At 45.1% G+C, this 25,867-nt stretch overlaps 1 protein-coding gene across 1 annotated transcript in view; it reads right to left on the reverse strand.

Annotated features, from left to right (window-relative positions):
• The window catches only part of SLC35F3 (solute carrier family 35 member F3), a 376,143-nt gene extending 350,576 nt beyond the window's left edge, over positions 1-25,567 (reverse strand). Inside the window, exons 1-2 of the mRNA XM_070492484.1 lie at positions 25,130-25,567; positions 24,494-24,723 (exon numbers count right to left, since the gene is read on the reverse strand). Coding sequence (XP_070348585.1) covers positions 24,494-24,723; positions 25,130-25,182 — 283 coding nt within the window. The 5' untranslated portion in view covers positions 25,183-25,567. The remainder of the gene's footprint in view (positions 1-24,493; positions 24,724-25,129) is intronic.
• Positions 25,568-25,867: the final 300 nt, after the last annotated feature.

The following is a 25,867-nucleotide window of genomic DNA, read 5'->3' on the forward strand; positions in this document are numbered from 1 at the left end:
TCCTTACATATAATGACCCTTCGGCTGTTTTCTAGCATCCACCCCCTCTATTAATATCCCAAAATCCATTTGGGGGGAAATTCCCACTACGTATAATCTTGACAGAAGGCAATATTCTGTACTTGCCTCTCACAGCAGCTTCCAACCACCTAAGTCGGGGCACAAGATTCTTCAACACCCTCTCCTGGTGCAGCCAGAGGAAGATCACCCAGATTCAGCCAATCAGATGCCTGTAAATCTTAAGCAAGTGAAGCAAAGACAGAAGAACCAACTACAGATCAGACTGATCAGTTGTAGGCCTTCGTCTTAGGTATGAACCTTGCCGTGGTCTCTGCTTCCTAGCATTTGGGGCCCCAGCATCATGTCCATTTTTCAGGCCTGGCTATTTGGTCTCTCATAGTTTATCTGAGTCTTTGGTGCTCTTCCAGAAATTACCTTTTTGCATATGATTAACAGATTGGATATCTGTTGCTTGTGACCAAGAACTCCAACTAATCAATGGGCACGATGGCAGTGATTCATGGCTTCCTTTAGCTTTAGTTTAATAACTGTAATCAACCCAAACCTCTCCTGAATTCTAGAAACTACCTCCAACTAATTAACAGACGTTACTACCTGAAGATTACCCAGTTACCCAAGTCAGAAATTTGACCATCATCCTCTCCTCAGCCTTCTCCTGCACTCACCATATACTATCAATCTCTAAGTCCATCACTTCTACGCCCGTTATCCTCACTTCTATCCCACCACCTGCATCCTCACTGACCTAGCCTTGGTTGTGATCTTTATTTTCTCCTGCCTAGATTATAGCATTTAGCTTCCTAATCAGGCAACGTTTTCAGTCCAGTCTCCAGTCTGTTTCAGAGAGGATTTTCCAAAATGAAAATTTGATCCCATCACATCCCTTCTCCAAACACTTCAAAAGCTCTTCTCTGCCTACGTGAGAGAATCTCAGACTTGCTCTTCCAAAACAGCAAACAACTACAGCGGGGCACTTTTAATATAAAATAACTGATGTCTTTGAATTCATAGGAGAAGTCAATCTTCCTAATATTGGACAAGCATAAACACAGAGCTATCAGGTAGGCTAGGATTATCTTTACTGCTTACTCGGCAGTGGCAGAGATATACAGACAGACAAGCTTGGGCAATTTTTCTCCTTACTTTTTTTTTTAATCAAAAAGGTATATCACATCTTGAATTTTAACAATGTGGATATCCTAAACCCTCCACATCCATTTGGTTCGCGTTCAGCTACTGTTTGCATCCTGGCTAAAGCCTTTATCAAAGATATCACTTTCTAAATGCCCTTCATCTCATTCTCCAAGACAAGGTCCTCACTCACAGGTGTGGCATGCTAATTCAGTGGAAGGCTTTTTTCTGTATCCTACTATAAGGTAGGGTTCTCTATCTTTTCTCCTTTCTAGGAAACAGGGGAGTGTCTCCTTTTGATGTGGGGGAAGGTATTTGGTGACTAATGTTGTGAAGTGCTGGATTCACCGGAGTAGATGGGAGTAGACATAGAGACTGTTAAGTGCTAATTGGCAGGTATTGTCATCACAAAATGCCGGAGTCTATGAGACAGAGGCACTGGATGGGACTCAAGAAGGGAAGCAGGGAATGCTCCCCAGGCCCCTCGTCTCGTTCTGAAATGTAGCTTTTTATGAGGACAGGCGTGGACACTGAGCAAAGATACTATGATTCAGACAGGACAGTAACCTACAAAACCTTACTTAACCAGTAAAGCTTACTCCTTCAAACTAAGCTGGATGTCAATTTGTCTGCTCCCCTTTTACAAACTATTATCAGAAGATAGATAACGTTTCCTAAGACAGTGTCTCTGTCTTCACCAGGCTAAGCTGGGATCCCAAAGAGGCCCCAGCACCAAGGTCGCAGGATTTCAACATGTCGGAATACTTAGCACCTCTCACCCCTTGGCAAGTTGGTAATATCTGCCAACACCACAAACCAATACATAATTGACATTAACTCAAAACTTAGAACCAAGTTCTACTGCTTCTTAGGATGCAGAAAGACTCAAGAGAGCATTACCCAAACAAGAAAGAGCTGAATCATTTACAAAATTACAATATTTATTGAGCCCATCAGAGAGCAGAGGTCACAGACAAACAAGCAAATTGAATTCCAAAGAGTGACAAGAGCCTCCAAATTGAGATGAAACACATCATCTGTTTCACCTTTAGCAGAGCACGGAAGAAAGAAGATGCTTCCATACCAGTGGGTAAGAAGAAAGCAGCTAAATTTTTAATGAGTTCTTAAAGGCAAAGTGTAGACTAGTGTATCAATTCGGAAGAGCTGGACACAAGGGGAGTCTGCACCCACTCACAAGCTCTTTTCCCTGAACCTCCACCAAGCAGCTCACTAGAAGGACTGGGGGCTGGGCAGGGGACAGAAGAGCCTGGCAGGGTAGCATAGGCTGTGGGAGGTGATCAGGGGCTGTCAGGAGACAGGACGAAGCCCGGTCCACTTCCCCAATCCTTCTCTCTACAAAGCACAGGTCTTCAGCCACTGGGCAGCAAAGTTTCCCACCCCAGGGCCAAGGAAAAAAGTCTATGGCTGCTGGGGTAGGAGTAGGAGCAAAGCCAGCTCACTCTGGAGTGAAGTAGGAAATCCTCTTGCCCCCAGGACACAAGCAAAGATCTATTGCTGCTGGGAAAGGTTTAAAAAGGAACTGAAAAAACCCCAAACCCACGTCCATTCCCAGCCAGACTCACTCAACCTCCCGCACTAACGGCCTGACACAAGAAGATGTGTGTCCAACTCTGGGCGTTAACAATATATAATTCAGTCTCTTCTCTTCTTGTGCACACAACATCCAGTATTCAATCAAACGCTACGAGATACACAAAAAAGCAAGAGAAAAACAATCCACTGTCAAGAAATAAAGCAATCAACAGAACCAGATACAGAGACTACCAGACATCAGTTCTATCAGACACAAACTTTAAAATAACTATGATTAAAATGTTGAGGCATCTGACAGAACAGGTAGACAAAAACGCGTAAACAGATGGGAATTTCAGCACAGAGATCTTCCTGGAAGACAGTTCTTTCAGAGGAAGATTAAAATTATCAAGTAAACCTAAAGCTTCCTAGAAGCAGAATGAGATCCCATTTTTCACATGATGCCCATATTGGAATGTCTGAAAGATATCTTGATCATTGCAACAAAATACCAGTGCTAGACACAGCTTGCTTATAAAGGGCAGGAGACAGCTAGATTTTCACCGAAACATCTTTCACCTCTATGGGAAGCTACCTTTGCAGCCGAGTAAAAGCGTATGGCTTTTTTGATCACTTTAAAATTAAGTACGGACAGCTCCCATATAGGTGTCAAAAATAAAGAGCTTACATGCCTGTAATATTCTGTTTCTTGATTTGGATGCAGGAAACACGTGTATATTCATTTTGTAAAAGTTTATCAAACTGTACACTCAGAACTCACACTCACTTCATTATGGCTATTTTACCTCAATGAGAATGGATTTTTAAAACAGTTCATTAAAAGACTTCGGGTAAAAATTTATGTTTTTCTTGTCTAATAGCAGTTCTTTCAAGCAAGTTAAATGCATATGGGTTATATAAGTCAACAGTATAACCTGTTTAGCTGACTAGTTATTATCAGGGAAATTATTTGGATTGGATTACCTGAGTGGATTAGTGAAGACTTCTTTTAGGAATAAGGAACTCAAGTGCACAGAAAAGATCTAGTAGCAAATGTAATGGAAACATAAGCAGCAAAAAAGTCTTGGAAAACGAGGAAGTGGATATAGATGCCTGGGGCATTCACTTTTCTCTAAAACCTTACTTAGGGAAGCTCAAGTGGACAGAGACCCTTTTTAATTTGAATGATAAAATATGCATCCATTTTATAGCCTGGACATATCTCAACCTAAAGGCAAACTCTGAAACCAGATGAATAATCAACATCCTATTCCATCCTTCTCGGTAGCATGTGAAGAATGGTGACCAGCTTATACAATAGTGCTCCAAATGGAATAAAGCACTTCATCCTGAACTCTAGACTATTTGTGCTAATAGAGTCAGAGAAAACAAAGGAGTGAATAGTATCAAAACCAGAGGTGATCTCTATGTGCTTTGGAAATGAAGTCAGACCCCCACCCTACCTGGGACACCATTGTCTTCAGTCCAGCCCTGGCCTGCTTCCGCTCCTCACCTCCTTCTTCCTTCCAGCCCCTGACATGCCCTCCTTCTCCAGTTCTAGAGTCCTCAGATCAGCATGCCTCTTAGTCAACAGGTTCAGGAAGCAAGTCCTCTATTTTACCCATTCTATTAAAAGTATGCTTCTAACTATTGAGTCTACATTGCGTTTAAAAAAATTTTTTTTTAATATTACAAGCTGATAGACTATATTTTTTCAAACAAATTTCCACCTTGCACCTGCAATTTTCTAAAGACCAAAAGGCACAGAGAGAACGGTATCCAAAATGACAGCCAACAATGAGTTGGTTGGATTACTTGGAATTAATCAAAGCACGGAAATTTAAATAAAGAGAAACCCTCAAGCCTTAGTTTTGACTGCTGCTTTCATAAAAACTTGCAATTAACAGGGATAAAGCTTTTAAGGGAACCAATTTGTACTTCACCATCCTTCTATCTCCTTTGTCACATCTTCTGGGGGAAAACTAATAAGTAGTAAAATGATGGCAAGTTATCGTACCTCTGGCATACACAAAGGGTCATACACAAAGTCCTAGTTATTTTCATTATGACCTTAGTGTCCTCGTCATCACTTACATAGCCAAAACCTGCAGTTTTCTTTAAGCACACACTTCTTCAGAACTTCTATTGCAAGAAGGAGCACCTAAATCAGTGAGTTTAATTTGCAAAAAGAGAAGAATGGCAGCATTCCTTTAAAATGGGAAAATGCCATGTACTTCTATTTATAAACATCCAGATGTCCAAAACAAGTGGGACTGTTTAAGAGTGATCCTGCTACTCATGACTTCGATGGAACAACAATGACAATGACAACAAAGGAAGCAGAGTGCTAATTTTAAGTTCTGATTTCCATAGGACCTAGATGGTCACCGTCCTCCACAAACAACCTGATCCACCCAGGGACCAAAGTCTCCTTATGGAGTAGCCCCCTCCACCCAATGACCGCCTTTCTAAAAAAAGAGATTCTTAAATTGAGGTATAACATATATAGCAAAGCACTTGATAAGTTTTTACATGCATACGCACCCTTTTATATACATATACCCTGCAACCCAGACTACCATACAGAATATTTCCACCACCCCAGAAAGAAGGCTCCCTCATGCCCCTTCCCAGTCTGTACACCCTAGGAATGACCACTCTTCTGACCTTCCCCAGCACAGATTAGTTATGCCAAATTTGAACTTTATGTAGATGGAATCATACAGTGTATTGGGATAACATCTTTTGTAAAGCTCACAGGACTCTGAGAACCACATAAAAATACAAGGGTTCTACGAATGGGGGGTTTAATAGTCCTCGTTCCAGCCTTCTAACATCCACAGCTCGCCAAGTGGGAAATTATAATACCTCTTTGCAGTGAGAAAGAAAATCAAAAGACAAACCATAGTTGGCTTTTGCCTCAAGAAATCAAAGGAAACTCCTGCTGCAATAGCAGAGAGGGATGAAGACCAAAGGCAGCGAGTCCTTCCCAGTCTGACACTTGATAAGCTGGTGCCAGAGATGATGGCAGAACAAAGCACCCTGTCTGGGGGTGTAGAAGCTTCCTTCATCAATCACTCTCAAAGGGGAAACTCCCAAAAGCTACTCCTCTCAACAGCCTTTCAAAGATTCTCCATTTCTGTTATCTCTCTCACCTCCAGGAATAGCTCCCCGCCAGATTTCTTTTGTCGGCACCATCTCTGCAGAGCTGCTCACAACTAAGACCCGCTGAGCTTTCAAGTGGCTCGACAGTGGTGCAACTTCTTCTTCAAGGAATTTATGCAAAGCTCTATAATTGTCTTCTGAAAACAACCCAGTGAAAGCCAGTGTTAAGACTCCTGGTTGCCCCTTCTGCTCCTTAAAATGTGTAACCCCAGGACCAGGTGCCCCTGTGGCCCAACAGAAATCCTCATTTCCTTTAAAAGTTGCAATAGAAACCTAAAATGTCATTTCTTGCATTTTTCAAAGCTTTGAAATGCAAACATGAAATATATCATGTTTTAGTGTTCAACATAATCAATCAAGAAATACTTAGCCAATACATTTTTGATCAATGTACCAAAAGAAATAAGAGAAAACGAGTGGTGGGATAAAAAGGAACTCTTCTATCCACGTGTTTCCCTTTCCAGTAACTTAGTATCAGAAAGTCAAATCGTGGGCTTTGCTGTCTACAAACTGAAGAGGTGGCTCAGATTGGGCTAATTTTCTAGACAGGACACACATTTGTTTAGCCTCTTAAATTTTTTTTTTACCTCTACACTCTCATTTATAGGATAGATTATTTCCTTGAATATTGTACATGAATCTTAGACTCATTAAAATTTTGTGCTGTTGGGGATTCAGGATATAATCTTGCCAAATCCCTTCATTGAACATAAAAGGTAAGGGATGGCCAGGCTGGATCAACGATGCCCAGTTAGTAAACGGCAGAACAGGACCAGACCTGAGGTATGCCCTAATGCCTGCTTCCGTTTCTTGACCCTTGCGGTAGATTGTATCCTCAGCCTATTCTTTACTCCCCTCTATACAGAAGGCTGAAATCAAGATGTCAGCTGATGCGGGGTAGGTGAGCCGAGGAGTCGAAAGAAAGATTTCTTAGACTCTCAAGATCTGGCAGTAGTGCTCTTTTATTTAGAGAATAGTGTGGAATAGCATGGGGACAGGACCCATGGGCAGTCAGAGCTTCTGCTGCCCCGCTGGCATGGGGACAGTACCCATGGGCAGGCAGAGCTGGTGCGTGGGGACAGGACCCACGGGCAGTCAGAGCTCCTGCTGCTGCCCCGAGTTGAGGGTTAGGGCTAAATTTAAGGCATGGGTATGTGAGTCATCTCTTTACAAGACAAAGGAAAAAAAGTTAAAATGGTACCAGTGCCGGTAGGGTCCGGACATTGGGCGGTCCCACAACTTTTAGATAAGAATCAAACCGGATTGAGTAAATGGCAGAAGTCACCGCTCAAATATTATCTTCAACTAAAGACAAAGGAGGATTTTGGGGTGCGGGGTCAGTTACATGAGGTTGCCAGACAGTAAACGACTTAAGTTCTTGCCTTCCCCATTAAGAGTTTCCAGAGATAAGGCCATCCCCCACTTCCTCCTGGCGCAGAGAGGGAGGCATGGAGATTTCCTTCACAAATGCAATTGTCTCTGATCAAAGGGCAAGCAAATTCCACTCCTCGGAGCCTGATTCTCATCTGCAGTTTTAAAATTAACCAGCCTAAAAATCCTCATCATAAACTGTTTTAAAATTAAGCAGCCTAAAAATCCTCATCATCAGCCAGGGCTGGTTCTCAACCTGAGAAGGATTTGCTTTTTCCATTTGCACGATTGTTGGGCAGCCTCTCAGTTCAGGACTGAGAGCTTCAGGTTTTTGCTGGCTGTTGGCCAGAGGCCACCCTCAACTATTAAAGGCCACCTGCAGGTCTTTGCCATATAGACCTCCCAATACAGCCAATGCTTTCATCAGGGCTGGCAAGGGAGAGAGAAGATCTGAAGTGAGTTTGCTGGTAAGATGGAATCTCACATAACATAACATAATCACAGAGATGATAGCCCACCATGAGCCACATTCTATCATTTAGAAGCAAGTCACACGTCCCACCCACACTCCAGGGGAGGGAATGACTCAGGGCTGAATACCAGAGGTGGGGATCATCAGAAATCATCTTGGAGTTTGTCCACCACAACACTACAACCCTGAAATTCCACTCTTGGATGTATATCCAACAGAAATGAGCGCTGATATTCGCAGAGACAACTACAGAAATGTTCAGAGCAGCTTTAGAAAGTAGTTGTCTTCTCTCCTCCCTCAGCTTTAGCACCTTCACACACGCTTCTCACGAAACTGTTTGAAATTCAAACCCCACGCCTGCCTTCCACTCAATACCCTTTCTCCGACCTTGTGCATACTTTATTCTGAGACCAATCAATTGTTCCCACTCGCAGCTCAATGAATACTTGCTCTTTAATACACTGTAGCGTTTCTGCTTCCTCTCTTCCACTGTGGATTCCAAAAGGGTCTCCCTTTTTCTTATTCTCAAGGAGCAGATCTTCCCTATTTTAACAAGGGTACCCCCATATCTTAAAATATTGCCTCCAATTCTCACGTATTCACCTTGAGGCAAAAATAATCCCTGTGTGCTCTCTTCATTACTCTGTGCCTCATTTCTCTGTTCACAAAGAGCAATAATAATGTCTGTCTAGGGACCCCAAGAGCTGAATTCTGCCAAGGGTTCTGAGCTGCTAAAGGCAAATGGAGATTTTGATAGTCTGGCCCACACGCAGGGTGCAGAAGGAGTTCTGGAAGCCTTATGGATTCTTTCCCTCTTGCCCCCAGCGCCATCCTTCCCCGGGTAGCAGTTGATAAAGCAATTTCCTTGGGAGCAGCTCTCAAAAGAAAGTGGCCTTCCCTGTCTGGCCCTGCCCTGATCCTTGGGAGCCAGGAGGAAAGACAGTGCTCAAGCGTAAATGACAGTTGGTCAGGAGAGACGTAAAACATAACAGGAGATGTGACACTAGTATTCCAGAGACTCAGCGCTTGAAATGCAATCTGCACCACAGGCCAATGAATCCTTTAAAAACAGCCTCTTTTGCAGACTAAGATGCTATGCTCTCTGTTCACTCTCAGGGTAAGGCAAATCATCCCCAAATACAAGCATATTTTTATTCTATAAAGTACAAAGTTAAACCATTTAGAGAAATGGACCAGAAATCTAAATCCCTGAAAAACAGGTTTTTTCATCAAAAGAATCCTGGAGCCTGACACATGTCCTACAAGGCAAGCAGCATGTTTTTTTTAAAAATTAAAAACCACTTTATTGAAGTATAATTGACATACAAAAAGCTGTACATATTAAACGTATATAACTTGATAAGTTTGGAGATAAGTATACACCCGTGAAACCATCGCCACAATCTATGCCATTAACACATCCAGGTGAGGAGCACGTTTGAGAGACACTGATGTGGCCAGAGGTAAGGGAGGGAAACTGAGGCAGATGCTACCTTGGTGTCTTAGTCAGTTTGGGCTGCTGTCACAGAATGCCACAGACTGGGTGGCTGATAAACAACAGACGTTTATTTCTCACAGTCTGGAGGCCTGAAGTCCGAGATCCGGGTGCCAGCGCGGTCGGGTTATGCTGAGGGCCCTCTTCCAGCTGTGGACAGCCAGCTTCTCGTTGTGTCCTCACACGGAATAAACAGAAGGACCTAGCTCTCTGGCCTCTTCTTATAAGGGCACTAATCCTACCAAGAGGGCTCAACTTCATGACCTACCTTCCTCCCAAAGGCCCCATCTCCTAGGGTCTCAACAGCTGAATTTTGGGGGAACGCAAACATTCAGACCACAACACTTAGGCTCTAATCCTACCTAGAAGATGACACTGAAAGCTGAGTGTGGCTGGAAGCCAGTGCCAATGCTGCCACTGAAGTAAAGGACCTCCACCTTCCCAGAGACAACTTGTCAGAGGTCACACAATTCTCCCTGCTTTTTGGCTAAATTCTGATGCAATAACTCTGAATCAAATATACAGTATTTTCCTTTCAGGCCTGGGCTATGCTGTGCCATTGGCCGCAACAATGACATATTTTATTTTGAAATTGTTCACATTTACAGAAAGATGGGGAAAACAGTCCAAAAAATGCACACATATGTATATTATTTAGAGTCCCTAAATATTAAAATTTTGCCCCATTTTGTTTGTCAATCTATCTATCTATCTATCTATACTTGTTTTTGCTGAACTACTTCAAAGTACATTGCTGGGGCTGGCCCCGTGGCCGAGTGGTTAAGCTCGCACCCTCTGCTTCGGCGGCCCAGGGTTTCGCCAGTTTGAATCCTGGGTGCAGACATGGCACCGCTCATCAAGCCATGCTGAGGCAGCGTCCCACATGCCACAACTAGAAGGACCCACAATTAAAAATACACAACTATGTACCAGGGGGCTTTGGGAGAAAAAGGAAAAATAAAATCTTAAAAAAACAAATAAAAGTACATTGCAGATATAATGACACTTTATCCCTAAATACTTCATTATCTCAAGAATAACCACACTCTCCTCACAGCCACGCTAATATTAAGCCCAAGAAAAACAACAATATTCCATAAAATAATTTAATAAACAGCAGGCATTCAAATTTCTCCAACTGCCTCAAAAATGTCTTTTATATCTGTGTGTGAGACTGTGATTTATAATAAGAAATATATATTTGGTTTTCATCCTGATTTCTGGCACAGAGCTCCTAAAACCCTGAGAATTTCCTAAGTGATAAGAGCAATAAAAGTGAAAGGGGTGTCTTCTGTTGTTCATGATGAGCCCCTTTCAACCACACCTGAGTTTATATTATCGGGGTGATTTTTAGAAAGCCCCGAAGGATGGGGGCTGGTTGCCAGGGGAACCGACTGTGATTAAAGGCTGGAACTTTCAGTCTCCGCCCCGTCCAGACAGGGGAGAAGGACTAGAGATTGAATCAATCACCAATGGCCAATTATTTAATCGATCGCACCTATGTAATGGAGGTTCCATAAAAACTCAAAAAGTGGGGGTTCCAAGAGCTTCCAGGTCGGTGGACACATGGAGGTGCTGGGAGGGTGGCACACCCAGAGAGGGCACAGAAGCTCCCTGCCCCTTCCCACATACCTTGTCCTTTGCACCTTTCCACCGAGCTGTTGAGTTAGATCCTTGCATGATAAACTGACAATCTACTAAGTAAAGTTTTTTCCTAAATTCTATAAGCCACTCTGGCAAATTAATTGAACTCAAGGAGGGAGCTGTGGGAACCTCCAATTTATAGCCAGTTGGTCAGAAGTACAGATGACAACATGGGCTTGTGATTGGCATCTGAATGGGGGGAGCAGTCTTGCAGGACTGAGCCCTCAGCCTAGGAGAGCCTGACGCTATCTCCAGGTAGATAGTATCAATTGAGTTAAACCATAGGACACCCGGCTGGTGTCACAGAATTGTTTGGTGTGGGAAAACTACCACACCTTTTGTGACCAGCCACGGCAGAAGTGAAGTACTATTCAGAGAGTACCGTGTGTAATGTAAAGGAAAATGACAGTGTGTTTTTTCTTTACAGTATGTTTCCACCAAAGCAACACAGACCCCTCTACAGAGAAAATGAGGCAGTTCCCAGCGCACTGCTGAGGCTTTGGGACAAAAGATCCAGGCCACTAGAAGGTAACTATCATCACCTCCTGGCCTCTTAACAGGTACAGGTGGCAAGGGGACCCCGGCTGCCTCCCCTAAAAGAGCCACATCAACCAGAAAACAAGAGAGGACTCAGCATTGATTCGGGGGACTCTAGGTCACTTGCTGTCCATTAGGGACCATCAGTCCCAAAGACGCACGGCCTTCTCTGGGTGCTCAGACTTCCATGTGCTCAGCACAGAGACAAGCCGGGGGCAAGGAAAGAGGCGAGCAAGACAGGAAGGGAGGGAGTAAGACACAGTCCTCCAACAACACAGCCTTACCCTATATGTTAGCTCAGCCACATCCCTGAGGCTTGGAGTCACCCACACAGGGGAGGTGGCTCCAGGATCAACTAATGCAAGAAAATGCTGAACAGAACTCCAGATCGTACCATTCTCGACATTAAAGAAAGTAACGGTCCCGTTAATCAGGACGTTTTGATTGTTATTAATGTACAAAAGTAAAGATGCCCCTTAGGAACATCATTCCCGTCACACCCATATGAATTAAAAAGTGTTATGACTCTTAAGCTGAACAGCCAAGACAATAGCTTTCAAAGAGCATTTCTATGGACGTGGGAATTTTCTCCTGAAGGAACTGGAGACACTGCACAAACAAGGTGCAGAAGTGCAGGACAGAACGGGCAGTGCAGGAAATCCCAACTCCTCTGACTTCCGGTCCACTCTATTTCTGCCGGGCCCCTAGTTAGAGGACGGAAAATGTCTCAGGTCTCAGCCTGGCTTTCTTCAGAGCTGGAAAGAAACAGAATGCCTGCAGCATAAAACATTAGGGAAGAAATGTGCTGGTTTAGTAGCTTAATCTTATCAAGCCAGTCAAAAATCTTTGTTTTTGCATGATTTCATTAAAAGGAAAAAGTGTTTAATGTCTGGGATACATCAAATGAACAAATTAGAATTCTGATTACAGTAAGAGAGCTCAAGTTTCCAAAGGAAGAGAAAAAGAATTTCCCTGGGGCTCAATAATCTATCCTGTACTAACTAGCTGTCTATGGTGCTCGACAATAAAAAAATTGTGCACACTACTGTTTACACAATACAGACTTTAGGGTAAGGCTGTTCAATGATCGTCCAAAAGACCCCAAGGTATCTAGTCAGGGAAGCACCAAAAAGAAACACGTGAGATGCTTCTGGGAGATAGCCCCAAGACAAGGCAAGTATGAGACCTGACAGATTGATATGTGTCTGTTTTGTCTCCCCACTACATAATTTTCTAGGAAATAGTAACTATACCATATATTTAGTATATGTTTATCTTAGAAGTGAGTATATTTACTGCCCTTTAGAAGCAGTGAACTATTTGACATTTGAATGAATGAATGAGTGACTGGATGGATGGATGGATAGACAGAAGGATGGATTAATGGATAAATGAATATTCATTCGCAATACATTCCATTGTTTGATCTGTTTCCAAACCATTCACAAATGAGCCCCTTCACGAGTAGTGTTTGAAATTTCACACAGCAATTTCCTGAACCCCAGCCTGGCCCACTGGCTTCTCAAGAGGGATCATGGTGGCAGTGGGGTCTAGCTTGAAAGGGTTCCTTCCTCCACCTTCCAGCCACCACACTGAAACTCCTCACTGTATTCTGGGAGAATCACAAGATACAAGTAGGTTACAGACAGAACACACACAGTTACACATGCACCAGCACCAGTGTTTTTACAATAAATTCTAATTCTATAAATTGTATTTACATGTAACTTTGAAAATATACCCATTGCATAAACTCAAATAAACTTATAAAAGAGTTTTATGCTACATATTTAATAAAACAAAATGGTGACAAAGTAAAAGTTTGGATAAAACCTTAAAATCTGCTGTTCTGGGTTACGGCATTTAAATGGTCTTCAAACTATTTCATTGGCCAATTTATTTTAAAAAAATGTACACGGGGCTGGCCCCATGGCCGAGGGGTTAAGTTCACGTGCTCTGCTTCAGTGGCCCAGGGTTCACTGGTTTCGATCCTGTGCGTGGACCTAAGCACCGCTCATCAAGCCATGCTGAGGCTGCATCTCACATAGCATGACCTACAACTGGGATATACAATTGTGTACTGGGGCTTTGAGGAGAAAAAAAAACAAGAGGAAGATTGGCAACAGATGTTAACTCAGGGCTTATCTTCCTCACAAACACAAACAAACAAACAAAACCACTGCTGTTCTTTAAAAAAAAAAAAATGTACAGAGGAGGGGAATTCAAGTCCCTCTCAGGTATCTTATGCCAGCATAATACACTTCTCTTAGTTTTCTGTTTATTTATTACAGGGTTCTGGTTTGTGATTACCATGAGGTTCGTATATGATAACCTACGTATATAGCAATCTATATTAAGTTGATGGTCTCTTTAGTTTGACCTCTTTCTAAAAGCTCTACTCTTTTATACCCCTCCTCCCACATTTTATGTTTTTGATGTTGTGTTTAACCTCTTTTTTTGTGCTTGTGTATCCAATACCCTCTTATCATGGAAATAGATAATTTTAGTACTTTTGTCTTTTGACCTTCATATTAGCTTCATAGGTGGTTGATCTGCTACCTTTATTGTATATTTGCCTCTACCAGTGATTTTATTGCTTTTTTTAATTGCAATTTTCTTATTCATATTGCAGTCTTTTCTTTTCCACTTAAATAAGCCCCTTTAGTATTTCTTGTAAAGCTGGTTGCTTGGTGATAAAACTCCTTTAGTTTTTGCTTGTCTGGAAAACTCTTTTTCTCTCCTTACATTCTGAACGATAACCTTGCAAGGTAGAGTATTCTTGTCTGTAGGTTTTTTCCTTTCAGCACTTTAAATATATCATTCCACTCTCTTCTAGCCTGTAAGGTTTCTGCTGAGAAGTCAGCTGATAGCCTCATGGAGTTTCCTTTGTATGTAACTGCTTGCCTTTCTCTTGCCACTTTTAGGATTCTCTCTTTATCTTTACTTCTTAAGAGTTTACTTATAACATGTCTTGGTGTGGGCCTCTTTGGGTTTTTCTTGTTTGGTGCTCTCTGTGCTTCATGTACCCAAATGTCTGTTTTCTTTCTTGGATTAGAAGCGTTTTCAGCTATTATTTCTTCAAATAGATTCTCCGTCCCTTTGTTTCTCTCTTCTCCTTCTGAGACACCTATAATATGAATGTTAGTGCACTTGATGTTGTCGCAGAGTTCCGTTAGGCTGTTCTCATTCTTTTTAATTCTTTTTTCTTTTATCTGTCCAGCTTTGGTGATTTCCTCTAGTCTTTCATCTGGCTTGCTGATCTGTTCTTCTGTATCATCTATTCTGCTATTGAGTCCTTGTAGCGAATTTTTCATTTCCAGTATTGTATTCTTCATTTCTGATTGGTTCTTTTTTATATTTTCCAATTCTTTGTTGACATTCTCTCTGAATTCATCCATTCTTTTCCCAAGATCAGTGGGCGTCCTTATGACTATTTGTTTTAACTCTTTGTCAGGTAGATTGTTATTTCCGTTTCTTTTAGTTCTTTTTCTGGTGTTTCGTCCTGTTTCTTACTTGGAATGTATTCCTTTGTCTCCTCATTTTGCCTCTTTCTCTGTGCTTATATCTATGTAATAGATAGGTCAGCTACATCTCCCAATCTTGGAGAAGTGGCCTTATGTAAGAGATGCCTTATGAAGTCCAGCAGTGTGCTTCCTTCTAGTCACCCATTCCAAATGTTCCAGGAGTGTCCCCTCTGGGCTACATGTGTCCTTCGGTTGTGGCAGGGTTGCTCTTGCTGCAGGTGCCCAGGGAGGCTAGGCTGTCCCCCTGGTTGGCTAGTTGTAACACTCAGCTGCATGTGGCTGCTATGGTCCTTTCAGTCACTTTCTTGGGCGTGGGGAGTCCCAGCATAGGTGGCCGCAAGGTCTAATAGCACATTTCTGGTGGAGTTTTTCTGTTAAGTGACTAGGCCGCCAGTGTGGCTGGTTTCTAAGCTTACAATTGCTGTAGGCCTCTGGCCTGCAAGGCTCTTGTCAGCTTTCTCAGGGTTGCATCTGAGTGAGCTGGCCCAAGGCATGGGAGCACCCAAGTGTTTCAGGCTTTGGAAAGTGGAGCCAATTTCCTATGTGGCTATTTGAGAAGCACAAGTCTGCTGCAGCTGTCAGGACCAACTGCCCACAGGGCCACACATTCAGTCAACACAATCCTGCCCCATGTGCGCACCCAGACCCAGTGAAGTGGACCCCGTCTCCCCACTGCAGAGGCTGCACACATTCCACCAACGTGGGCCCACCCCTTGCACACAGCCTGCCCCACAGAGGCAGACCCATGCCCAGTTGCAGAGGTACCAGGCACCCACCCTGCCTATGCAGGCCCACAAGTTGCCCAAGGGTTTGCTGTTGGATGGGATCAGTCCCTAGGGCAGCTGCCTGCCCTGGCTGAGCTGGATTAAATTGGTGCTCTAATGGGTGTGGCAGACCCTGGGCTAACAGGCCAGGGGAAGAACTCCAACGGCGTCTGCCAATGTCTGTGTCAGCACACCTGTGGTAGGTCACAATAATAGCTGCTGCCAATGTCTCAGTCCCTGAAGAGGTCGCACCTATCACCAAGATGCACCCGGAGCTTATCTGGTGAATCTCTTTTCACCAAAGGACTGTGCACCTTTCTTTTTGGTGAGTTTAGGTTGCTTTCCAAAATGAGTGAATTTGTGTGTGGGCCCTTTAAGAGCAGACTTCTTTCCTTTATGTCCAATAGCTTTTCTGGGGGATTCCTTGTTGTAGTTAACAGCCAGCAAAGGCACATATTAAGACCCTTGGTCAGCTGTGTTGAGTCCAAAAGCTGCTTATTGTGGTAATGCTCCCCTGCTCAGATCCCCCACTCCTCCAGGGAAGCCTGTGCACCCGAGGATTGCTCCCAGCCGGCCGTTGAAGCACTGAGGCTCAAAGGTGGCTTTTCCTCTCCAGAAAGGAATTTCTGTTTCTTCCACCTCAGTCAGCACTGTCCCTGTTGTCGGGATTTTATCCAGTTTTTAGTCCTCTCTTAGGGGTACCTGTTCCAAGAGTAGTTGTAAATTCGTTGTGTCTATGGCAGGAGGTGAGTTCAGAGTCCACCTACACTGCCATCTTGACAGTGGCTCCCACTTCGGACCCTTTAGAATAAAACCTTAAGGACATACCCAAATTTTTATAACTCTCCATTGTTACAAAGTAGATGGTGAAGGATAAAAATAATGTCCCAAAAAAAAGGGCCAGCCAGGTGGCACAGTTAAGTGCACATGTTCTGCTTCAGCAGCCTGGGTTCACCAGTTCAGATCCTGGGTGCAGACATGGCACCACTTGGCAAGCCATGCTGTGGCAGGTGTCCCACGTATAAAGTGGAAGAAGATGGGCAGAGATGTTAGCTCAGGGCCAGTCTTCCTCCGCAAAAAGAGGAGGATTGGCAGCAGATGTTGGCTCAGGGCTGATCTTCCTCAAAAAATAGAAAATAATAATAATAATTTCCTAATAAATTCTTATCCAGTCACGTACTGCAGAGGATACATGGCAGACTGACAGAGAAAACCTGAATGTTGCAGAAAACATCTGTCAAAACTAGAAAACCGTTCTGAGAAATTACATGGAATATCTCTGTCTCAGGAGTCCAAAATAGCCTCTAGCCTTATACACTGCAAATCACCTGAGAGGAGCAATTTATTTCCTACAATCTCAAACACTGTCCTAAATTAAGGTTACCTCAAGCTGCATGAGAGAAAAATGTGTGCCCATGTCCTAGGCAATTGTTCAAGGGCTTGTCACCATATCAACCAAAATAATTTATCAGGCACCTACTTGTACAAGTCCCTTTCCAGGCTCTGAGATAAGATAAAGAAATGAAACCAGTTTATCACTCTATTGATCAATGGACACTCACCACTGAATTGAACCAAAAGGCATCATGTAAAACAAAATCTGCTTCATCCCCCTAACAGAGGACAAGTAAATACTTAATTCAGCCTGAGTTACTGAATGTCCACCTCTTTCTGAATCTCTCGGTGACAGAAGCTCCTTCTTTATCTCAGCAGTCAAGAAGTGATTTCTTCTTTCCAATGGAAAATTCTTTGGTTTGTATATCCCTGTTTTGTCCTACATGAGCCTGAGTAGAAGTGGTTCAGAAATCTTATTCAGATAGGCGTCTACAGTAGGATGGAACAATACCCAGCTTCTGCTCACTTATTAGAAAAGGGCTGTGGTATTGCCACAGTGGCATCTCCTGGAGCCTGGAGGAGGAGCTGTGGCAAGACCTTGACCCAGGAGGGAAATAGGACGCAGCATGGAGTCCTGGAAATTGCCAAGGCTCGCTCTGGGCTGCTCTGCACACCTGCCTGACTCTTCTCTCTCTGTAGACCAGCTTTCCCTGCCTCTCCATCCACACAGAAGCCAGAACAGCTCCCCCACAGCGTTTCCACTCAAGACCACCCCACACCAGACCACAATCTCCTGGTTTTAATCGCAAATTCTAGGAGGGAAATACTGATTGCATTGGTGTGGGTCAAGAGTCCACCCCGATCCGATCTAAGGTGCCCAGGAGGAAGATGACGTGATTCTGGCTGCTAAAGTCCCACCCTGACGGCATGGTGCAGGGAAGTTAAGGGGGTCATGGTGAGCTGGGAAGACATTCCCAAAGGTGCCCGCCCCAACTGTTCTCCAAATGGCAAGTCATATGCCTGTTTTCCCTCTCCCTCCTCCAATATTTTAATCTTGCCTGTAGAACACATTTTCAATTACCACTGATCCATTGTCTCTTCTTCCCTGGGCCCTGCTCATTTTTGCATATCATTTTTAAAGTGAGGTTATCAAAACTAGACAAACACTTTTATATGAGACCGGCTGAGGTATAAGCTCTAGGAGTGACAGCGCTTGCCCCTGTTTTGGGCTGAGTTAAGGAGACTGAGCTCAGGAGACTGACCCATGGGAGTTCCATTTCTTGACTGAGAAAGGCAATCAGAAGTGTTTACGTGGGATAATCCTGGAAGACCCCACAGAAATGTAGATGCTTAGCAGTCACTCTATGTGTGTGTGTAAGTGGCCTTTCATTAATATATTTAACAACTGTTTACTGATTTAGGTGCCAAAGATAGTGTATGAGCTGGGGACAGATTCATTACAGTTCTAAGTGCGGAGAGCCACTCTGAGGGCTGGAGACACAGTCATGAGCCCTGCCTTTACAGAGCTTTCCATTTGTAAGTTTCAGCCACACACTTCAACTGGCCAGGACAATATTATAAGTGACAGCACTGTGGGAGCCTCTGGCAAGGACACCTCACCAGATCTAATACGGTCAGGGAGGTTCCTTGGAAGAAGTGACACTTAGACTGGGACCGGATGAGTAAGGTGACATGCATCAGTGGCCCTCCTGATGACACACATCAGAGGACTAGAGCATAACACACTAGAGTCAGTTTCTGCTCACGGTCCCACTTTGTCTTTTACACTCCGGTGCCACTATGCTCCAGTCAAGCTGAATTACCTTCTAGGAATGGTATATGCACAGAAATGTGCACATACTGTTCCTCTGCCTGGAACGCAAACCTCACCTCCACCCACTTCCTGCAGCTAGCTTATTACTCCTCCAGCTTCGGAACTGCACTCACCACTGTGACAAAGGGCTCTCGAAGCACCCCAAGCCAATCTTTATCACACCCTATCATCACTTCAGATTTCACTTTCTCGCCCTCTAGTCTGCAAAATTTGAAGGCAAGGTCTGTGTCTCCCACCACTTCTCTCTATATTCGAGCACATAGTAAACGCCCAAAAAGTTTGCTAAATGAATGAACGCAAATGAAGGAGCATTTATAGATGCCAAGAAAGGGCCGGATGCTGCATATACATTATTTCATTTAATCCTCTTGAGAACCCCGAACAGTAGTTACATTATCCTCCATTTTATAGATAAGAAAACAGAAGCTCACAGAGGTGAGTAACTTGCCAACAGTGATATTGCTACAAAGGTACAAAGCTGGGATGTGAACGCCACTCCTCCTGATTCCATTTCCTCTGATTCTCCTGACAACATAAAAGAAACTGAGGTTGTCCCCTCTTTCACTGAGGGCTACAATACAAATGAGCATCCTTAGCAACACTCAGAGTTCAATGGCTTATACACATATGGATTAATTCTTCAATGCAACTAACCTGAAATTCTTCCAACTCCTTAAGGAAAGGACCGGAGCTCACTGTGGGTGTGTTTTAGACTAGACACTTTGTAAAGAGACCCAGGAGAGACTCCTAAGGACCAGGAGAAATTTCCTTGCCCAGGACTCTTTTAAAGCTGAGAACTTTGCTTCCCTGGAGATGAGAGCATGGACCATATGCCCTTCACAACCAGATGCAGAGGTTTATAACCCCCTGTCAATGATCTGAGTGTGCGTGGGAGGACTGTGTTTCCTTAAAAAATAGCAGTTTGGCATTTTAACTCTTTCAAATCTCAGAAAACTATTTACTAAATTGTTAGCATGTATTCATATTCAGGAATAAAATCTACTCTCTGAGATATTAGAAAATGTCATGCTCTAAACTCACCTCGCCCCACTCCCACCATGCTCCGACATTTTTTCTTTTAAAATCTTTTCTATCTAGTATTTCATACGCCAAGCTCCATTCTAGAATAAACTTTTACAACCAAATTATAAATCTCTTACAAGTGGGTCATTTTTGAATTGCTGACCTGACCTTTACTATTTTGGGAGGATCAAAGGGAAGCTGCTCACCATGAATGCAATTACACTATGAGCCACTGTTCCAGTTACCACTGCTAACGACGTCAGCAACCTACGCCCGCAGTGGAGTCTGGAATGGCACAGAGAGTAGAAAGATGGTCTTTCCCCACAAACCCCTTCCCCTCACCTCATGCAAACCCTTTCGAACATGGTAACCCTGGAGAATCCTGAAACATGAGATTTCCTTGTCACCAGGTGAGCTATTCAGTGACCTACATTATCTGACCCTGAACTATAAAACCTCCAAGCAGACAAACTGGGTTATGCTCAGTAATCCACATGCTCCTGGCCGAGGTTCAAGTCCCCAACGGCAGGTTGGAGTGGGCTAGAGATGGGGTGGTCATTTGGGACTAGCACCCTCCACTTAAAACTAAACCCATCAGCATTTTTAAAAAATCATTTTTATCTGAACATCCCAGCACCACCTAGTATTAATAAATCAACTCAAAAGGCAGTTGTACCTCATTTTAAGCAATAAACATGACCCCCTAAAAGCTATTCCTAAAAAATTTCTTTACTAGAGAAATGTTTGTGAGCTCACCCTTTGAAAGCACCCTTTAAGGAAACTTTCTGTGAAGGAAAACACCTCTGCTAAATGTAAACAATGCGTCTATTATCCAGATGCAGGTATTTCTTGACAAGACACACCTCTGTAGTGAGCCTCATTTTTTCCCCCATCCCTTATCTCTGTAATCTGGCATCTAGTAAATGATCCAAAAAGTTTGCTGAATGAATAAGTGAAAATCAGTGAGCATTTTTCAATGCTTCTTCATCCTGCATAAGGGCCTCCATCTGGGATCTCCAAGATACTCGACTTCCATCATCCCTGTGCCAAAATGCCACCAGTCCCCACTGTGTCAGATGCCTGGGCCTGGCTCTCCACCATATGGCTGACTTATTCCTGATCTCTGCCCCTCCTCCTCCCTTCTACGGCCATCTCCTCCCCAGCGGATGTCTATACCGGAGAGATAAGAAAGCAACGGGGAAGCAGAAGATACTCCAGCCATTTCTCTTCTGCTGTGGTACAAGGTGGGAGGGGAAAGGAAGTCATTAGATAAACTATGTAAATTGCTATGAATTCTAAAGCACTTCCCACAGGGTATCAATTTACAGGGAGTGAATGAGGAACCACATAAGCTGCAGGCACAAGAGGCCCATTCAGAAGGCGGTTTATTCTGACCTGGCCCGCCATGAAAACCTGAGAAGCTGTCCGGGAAGAATGAAGGGAGAGGGTCAGGAATTTGGAAGGCAGGCAGGCCTGCTGGGTTAGCACTACCGGTCAAGAGAAAAAAGTTCAGTTGGAGCATGAATTTGGAGTGAGGCTAAATGAGGGATTCTGATCCAAAGAGACACTGCCAGAAGTCATCTGGCATTGTCTGAAATCATTTTTGATTGTCACCTGGGGGGTTGGAAGCGTGCTAGAGGCCAGGGATGCTGTTAAACACCCTAAGGCACAGGATAGCCCCTGACAATAAAGAATTATTCAGCACAAATGTCAACAGTTTCTCAACCCTGGGCTAAACCAAAACTTGCCGTCAAGAATTCTGGTCTAGTCTATGGTTCAGAAAGCCAAGGATGGCAGTGGCACTTATGATAGAAGAACAAGGAAGGAGTGAAGCAATTCCAAACAAACAGGAAGTCAGCATAAAGACTTAAAATATACAAACCACCACAGAGGTACTCTCCAAGGTTCTCCCCCAGAAGTCAGTATTTCAGGCAGCATCCACTCGCTTATTCAACAATATTTACTGAGCATCCACCATGGGCCACGTGCTTTCTGGGCTCTGGGGACGCTCCCAGCTGGGAATCCAAGGAATGCCTGAGAACACTGCCCAGGAGTTTGGTTCAGAAACATGAATGTTGCTCAAAGGACTTTAGCCACTGAGAAGAGGAGCTCGACCCTTCCTACCTGCTGGCTTATGGTTTAATTCTCAGTTGAATGTTCCACACAAACCATCCCTCTCAGACCCAGGGGCCTTTAGGATTCAAGAAAAAAAAATCCTTACAAAACGTCCCTTGTGTACAGTGAAACTTGTTCATCTCACTGACCAGGTTGAGAACACTGAGCAAAGATCATTTCTGCACTGTTCACATTTACCTTGTTTGTCTTAACCGCCCAAAATAAAGTCTAAACATTGAGGATAAGAATGAACAAGTGGTCCAAATAATTTCTGTTGCTACAATGGCAGCTGACTTTTCCCTCTCGAATAGTCTAGAAACTCTCAGTGGCAACTCCTTCAGAGGAGACATAGATAAGTCACTTTGAAAGATGACTGAAAGGTGACATAAGAATGTCAAGCATGAGGCTTGGAGCATCCCATAGCTTGCTCTGGAGCCCATGAGAATACTTCTTTTGTAATCACCATCTCTCCCAGTCTTTTGAGCGTGATTATTAACCGACCAACAAAATAACTGATACTGGCATATGGATAAGCCTCCTTATTATTTTTTTCTACTCGGGTAGAAATGGCAAGCAGCAAAAGTACTCTCTAAAACTTCTTTGGCTATATTAATACATTAGCTTCTCTAAATTTAAACTTAAAATCCAATTAATTCATCAAAATGTCAGTTGTCATCTAAAGCATTTCAGTAAAAAGGAAATACCTTAGAATAAAGAGGAATCTTCTCAGGAATGAAGGAGTGAGCAGATGTTATTCATATGATAACGATCACCACAGCCTTGTCTGCTAATATTTACTCCTTCAGTGAAGCCGGAGAGAGAGGATATTTGCAAATACCACCGGTGGTACAAGGGACTCATTTTCCATATGGCCTTTCCCCTGCCTTAATTATAAAGGGTATTTGTACCAAACACAGTCATCTCTGCTGTAAGCTCCCGCTGACCCCCAAAGTCACAAACCTTGATAACAATTTCTACAAAACACCTGGGGCAGTCACAAGCAGAATTACAAAGACAAAGCTTAGCATGACTTCAGGAGCTAAAGAGACCACTCCAGGAAGGCCATAATTTTTACCACTGTCTTTAGTTATTAAGAAAGCAGAGAACAGAAATAAAAAACAGAAAATTCCTACCATAAATTTAGAAAGCAGAAATAGAAATTGAGTGTCTTATCCTCATCCATAAGAGAAGTGGTTTCCAATGGGTTTTCAGTCTGGTTATTTTATGCCCAGTGCTTTTCAGCTGAAAGGAGAACTTGGTCCCTTGTCTTCCTTCTATGACCCAAAGCCAATTTATCAGCTACAATTTTAGCAGTAGAAGATTTGAGGAGACACAGATAAGCTTTAAAAGGCTTACACAAAGTTAAATGCAATCACCACAGTCCTTTAAAAACAAGTAAAGGCATGAAAAGAAAACATTAAAATCCTATCTTTCTTCCTGAAAATAAAAGTAAGCAGCTAACTGGCAGCATACTGCTGACCTTTGCCTTGGAATCAAGGGTTTTAGGAAACAGCTAAAGACAGACATATTTTTAGAGCTGAATACGATTAAATTACAAAAGCCTGATTTTCTTTTCCTAAGGACCAATAAAGTATGTTCCAATTTCAGGCAACGATGGGTAAAACATATCTCAAAATCATTAAGCTGCTAGTCTTCATTACAAATGGAATGAAGCAGTACCCATTTTTTATACTGACGGAGATGGTAAATGGCAATCTCTTTTTGCTATGTCAAACAACAGTGATGGAAGCATCTAATTATGGTTACAGTTATAGCTATCTGGAGTCTGCTGTAGCCAACTTTTCCCTTCCAACGAGACGGAAAGAAATATCCAGCAAATTAGTCCTGGTCACACACACAGGTAATGTCTGTACAATGGATCACAGCCCTGCCAAAGCCATCCGCTGGGGCCCACTGGCAAAGAAAAGTTTCAGCTGCTCCACCTGGCACCAGCCATTTATGGCTCAGGAACCAAATGCCAGTATCTAGAAGGATCCATATAGAACCTCTGCGCTGAGGGCAGATAAATACCTGGGGCCAGGAGTGAATGAGATCTAAAATGAAGGCCCCAAGAACTGTCCTCCACCATCAGGGCCTGAGAGACACACTGAAGAGTTAAAATCCAGGCCAGCCAAGCCTGCGGTTTCTGACTGAGCCAGCTGAGCCCGACCCGACTCGGGGCGAGTAACACTTTCAGATCCGCAGGGAAGCCACACCGTGCCGGGTACAGAGTTTCCAATGTGTCTCCCACACTGTGACACTTCAAGAGCTAGCAGAAGTGGATAGAGAGGTGTGTGTGGGAGGGGGAGGGGGTGTAAGAGAAGGGATCAGAAATTCCCAAAGGTCCTAGAGAACTCCGTCGCCAAGCCTCTTCCTAAAAGTTGCAAACCTGGGTCTGTATCTGCGGGCAGGGCGGTAAGGGGGGGCGGACGCTTGGCAGCGTGCGCTCCGGCTCCCCGAGGCTGCCGTGACAATGGTAGGGGCGACCGACCGGCGGACGCAGGAAATAAGGCGATGGAGAGGTCTTACTTTTGTAGCTCGCTGCCCAGGGCTGGTAGCCATAGTAGCCGGTGATTCGCAGGATCCGCTCCTCGATGGACGTGAGCCCCACGGGCCCGCTCGTAAGGTCCTCCACCGAGCGCGACCATTTCAGATCCTCCTTAATCGCCTCGTCCACCACCAAGTATTTGAGCTGCCGGAGCTGGGGGCTGATGTCCGACAGTCTCCGGGGGCTGACGTCCGGTGACCTCCTCATGCCACTGAGGGCGCGGGCAGGTGGACGGGGAGAGGGAGCCAGGACAGAGAAGGGGGGGATTTCGGTGAGGAGCAGATCCCAGGGCCAGCAAGGGCGCAGCCCGGGCCCTCCAGGGGCAGGTGCCGCCGCAGGGCGGGCGCTTCCCCCTCCTACCGCCTGCCGCCCACCCCAGCTCCCCCGGCAGCCTCGGCGTCGGGTCCCGTCTCAGGTGCCCGCCCTGGGCGCCTCGGGGCAGGGCAGGCTGGGGCGAGCGGCGAGGCAGAGGACGCCTTAAACTTCCCGAGCAGCTCCGCCGCGCGCCGCGCCTTCCCGAGCCCCAGACTACCCGGTGTCCTGGCAGCAAAAGGGCCATCCCGACGCTCCGGTCACCCGCTCGCCCGCTCGCGCACCCACCCCAGGGTGCTACTCACATGGCGATGCTTTTGCCCCTGGATGCGCCGCCGGGAAACTCTCGGATCCCCATAGGCGACAGCAGAGTGGGGCCGGGAGCTCCCAGACTTGAGGCGGAGGGGCCACGGGCCGAGCTGCCTGCAGCCACCGACCCGGGGGAGTTGGGCGCGCTGCCCGCTGAGGGTCCGCGCCGCGCCGGCCGCCCCGCGCCGCCTGTGCGCGCCCGCGCCGGCCGTCCCCGAGCTCCACCGCGGCGTGCGGCGCGACGCGGGCGCGGTGGCTCAGCCCGGCTCCAGCCGGTCCGCGCGCTCGCTGCAGCCAGCAGGCAGCAGAAGCAGTGCGGGGCCGCGCCCCTCGCCCGTCGCCGTCGCCGCCGCCCTAGCACACCGCGGACGCGGGAGCCACGGAACCACGGGGAGCGCTGGGAGCCGTGTGCGCTCTCGAGGCACCTGGGCGGGCGCGATGTGCCCGGGCCGGGAGCGCAGGAGCCAGGCGGGGGCGCTGCTGTCGCCTTCCCGCCGCCGGGGCGTGCGCTGGGCTCCGGAGCCGGCACTGGGCGGCCGCGCTCCGCCGGGCAACCTGGGGACTTGGGGCGCTCCTCCTCCCTTCTCATGACCTGTCAGGTCACGGTGCTCCCGGTTCAGTAGTTCGGTTCAGTAGCTCACTTCAGTTTCAACGGCTCAATAGCTCGCGATCACTCGCTCCCTAGTCTAAAATAATGAGCAAAACTACGTGGAAAAACAGAAACCTGGTTGCAT

Source organism: Equus asinus, chromosome 2 (assembly GCF_041296235.1).
Source record: "Equus asinus isolate D_3611 breed Donkey chromosome 2, EquAss-T2T_v2, whole genome shotgun sequence".
NCBI lineage: Eukaryota > Metazoa > Chordata > Mammalia > Perissodactyla > Equidae > Equus > Equus asinus.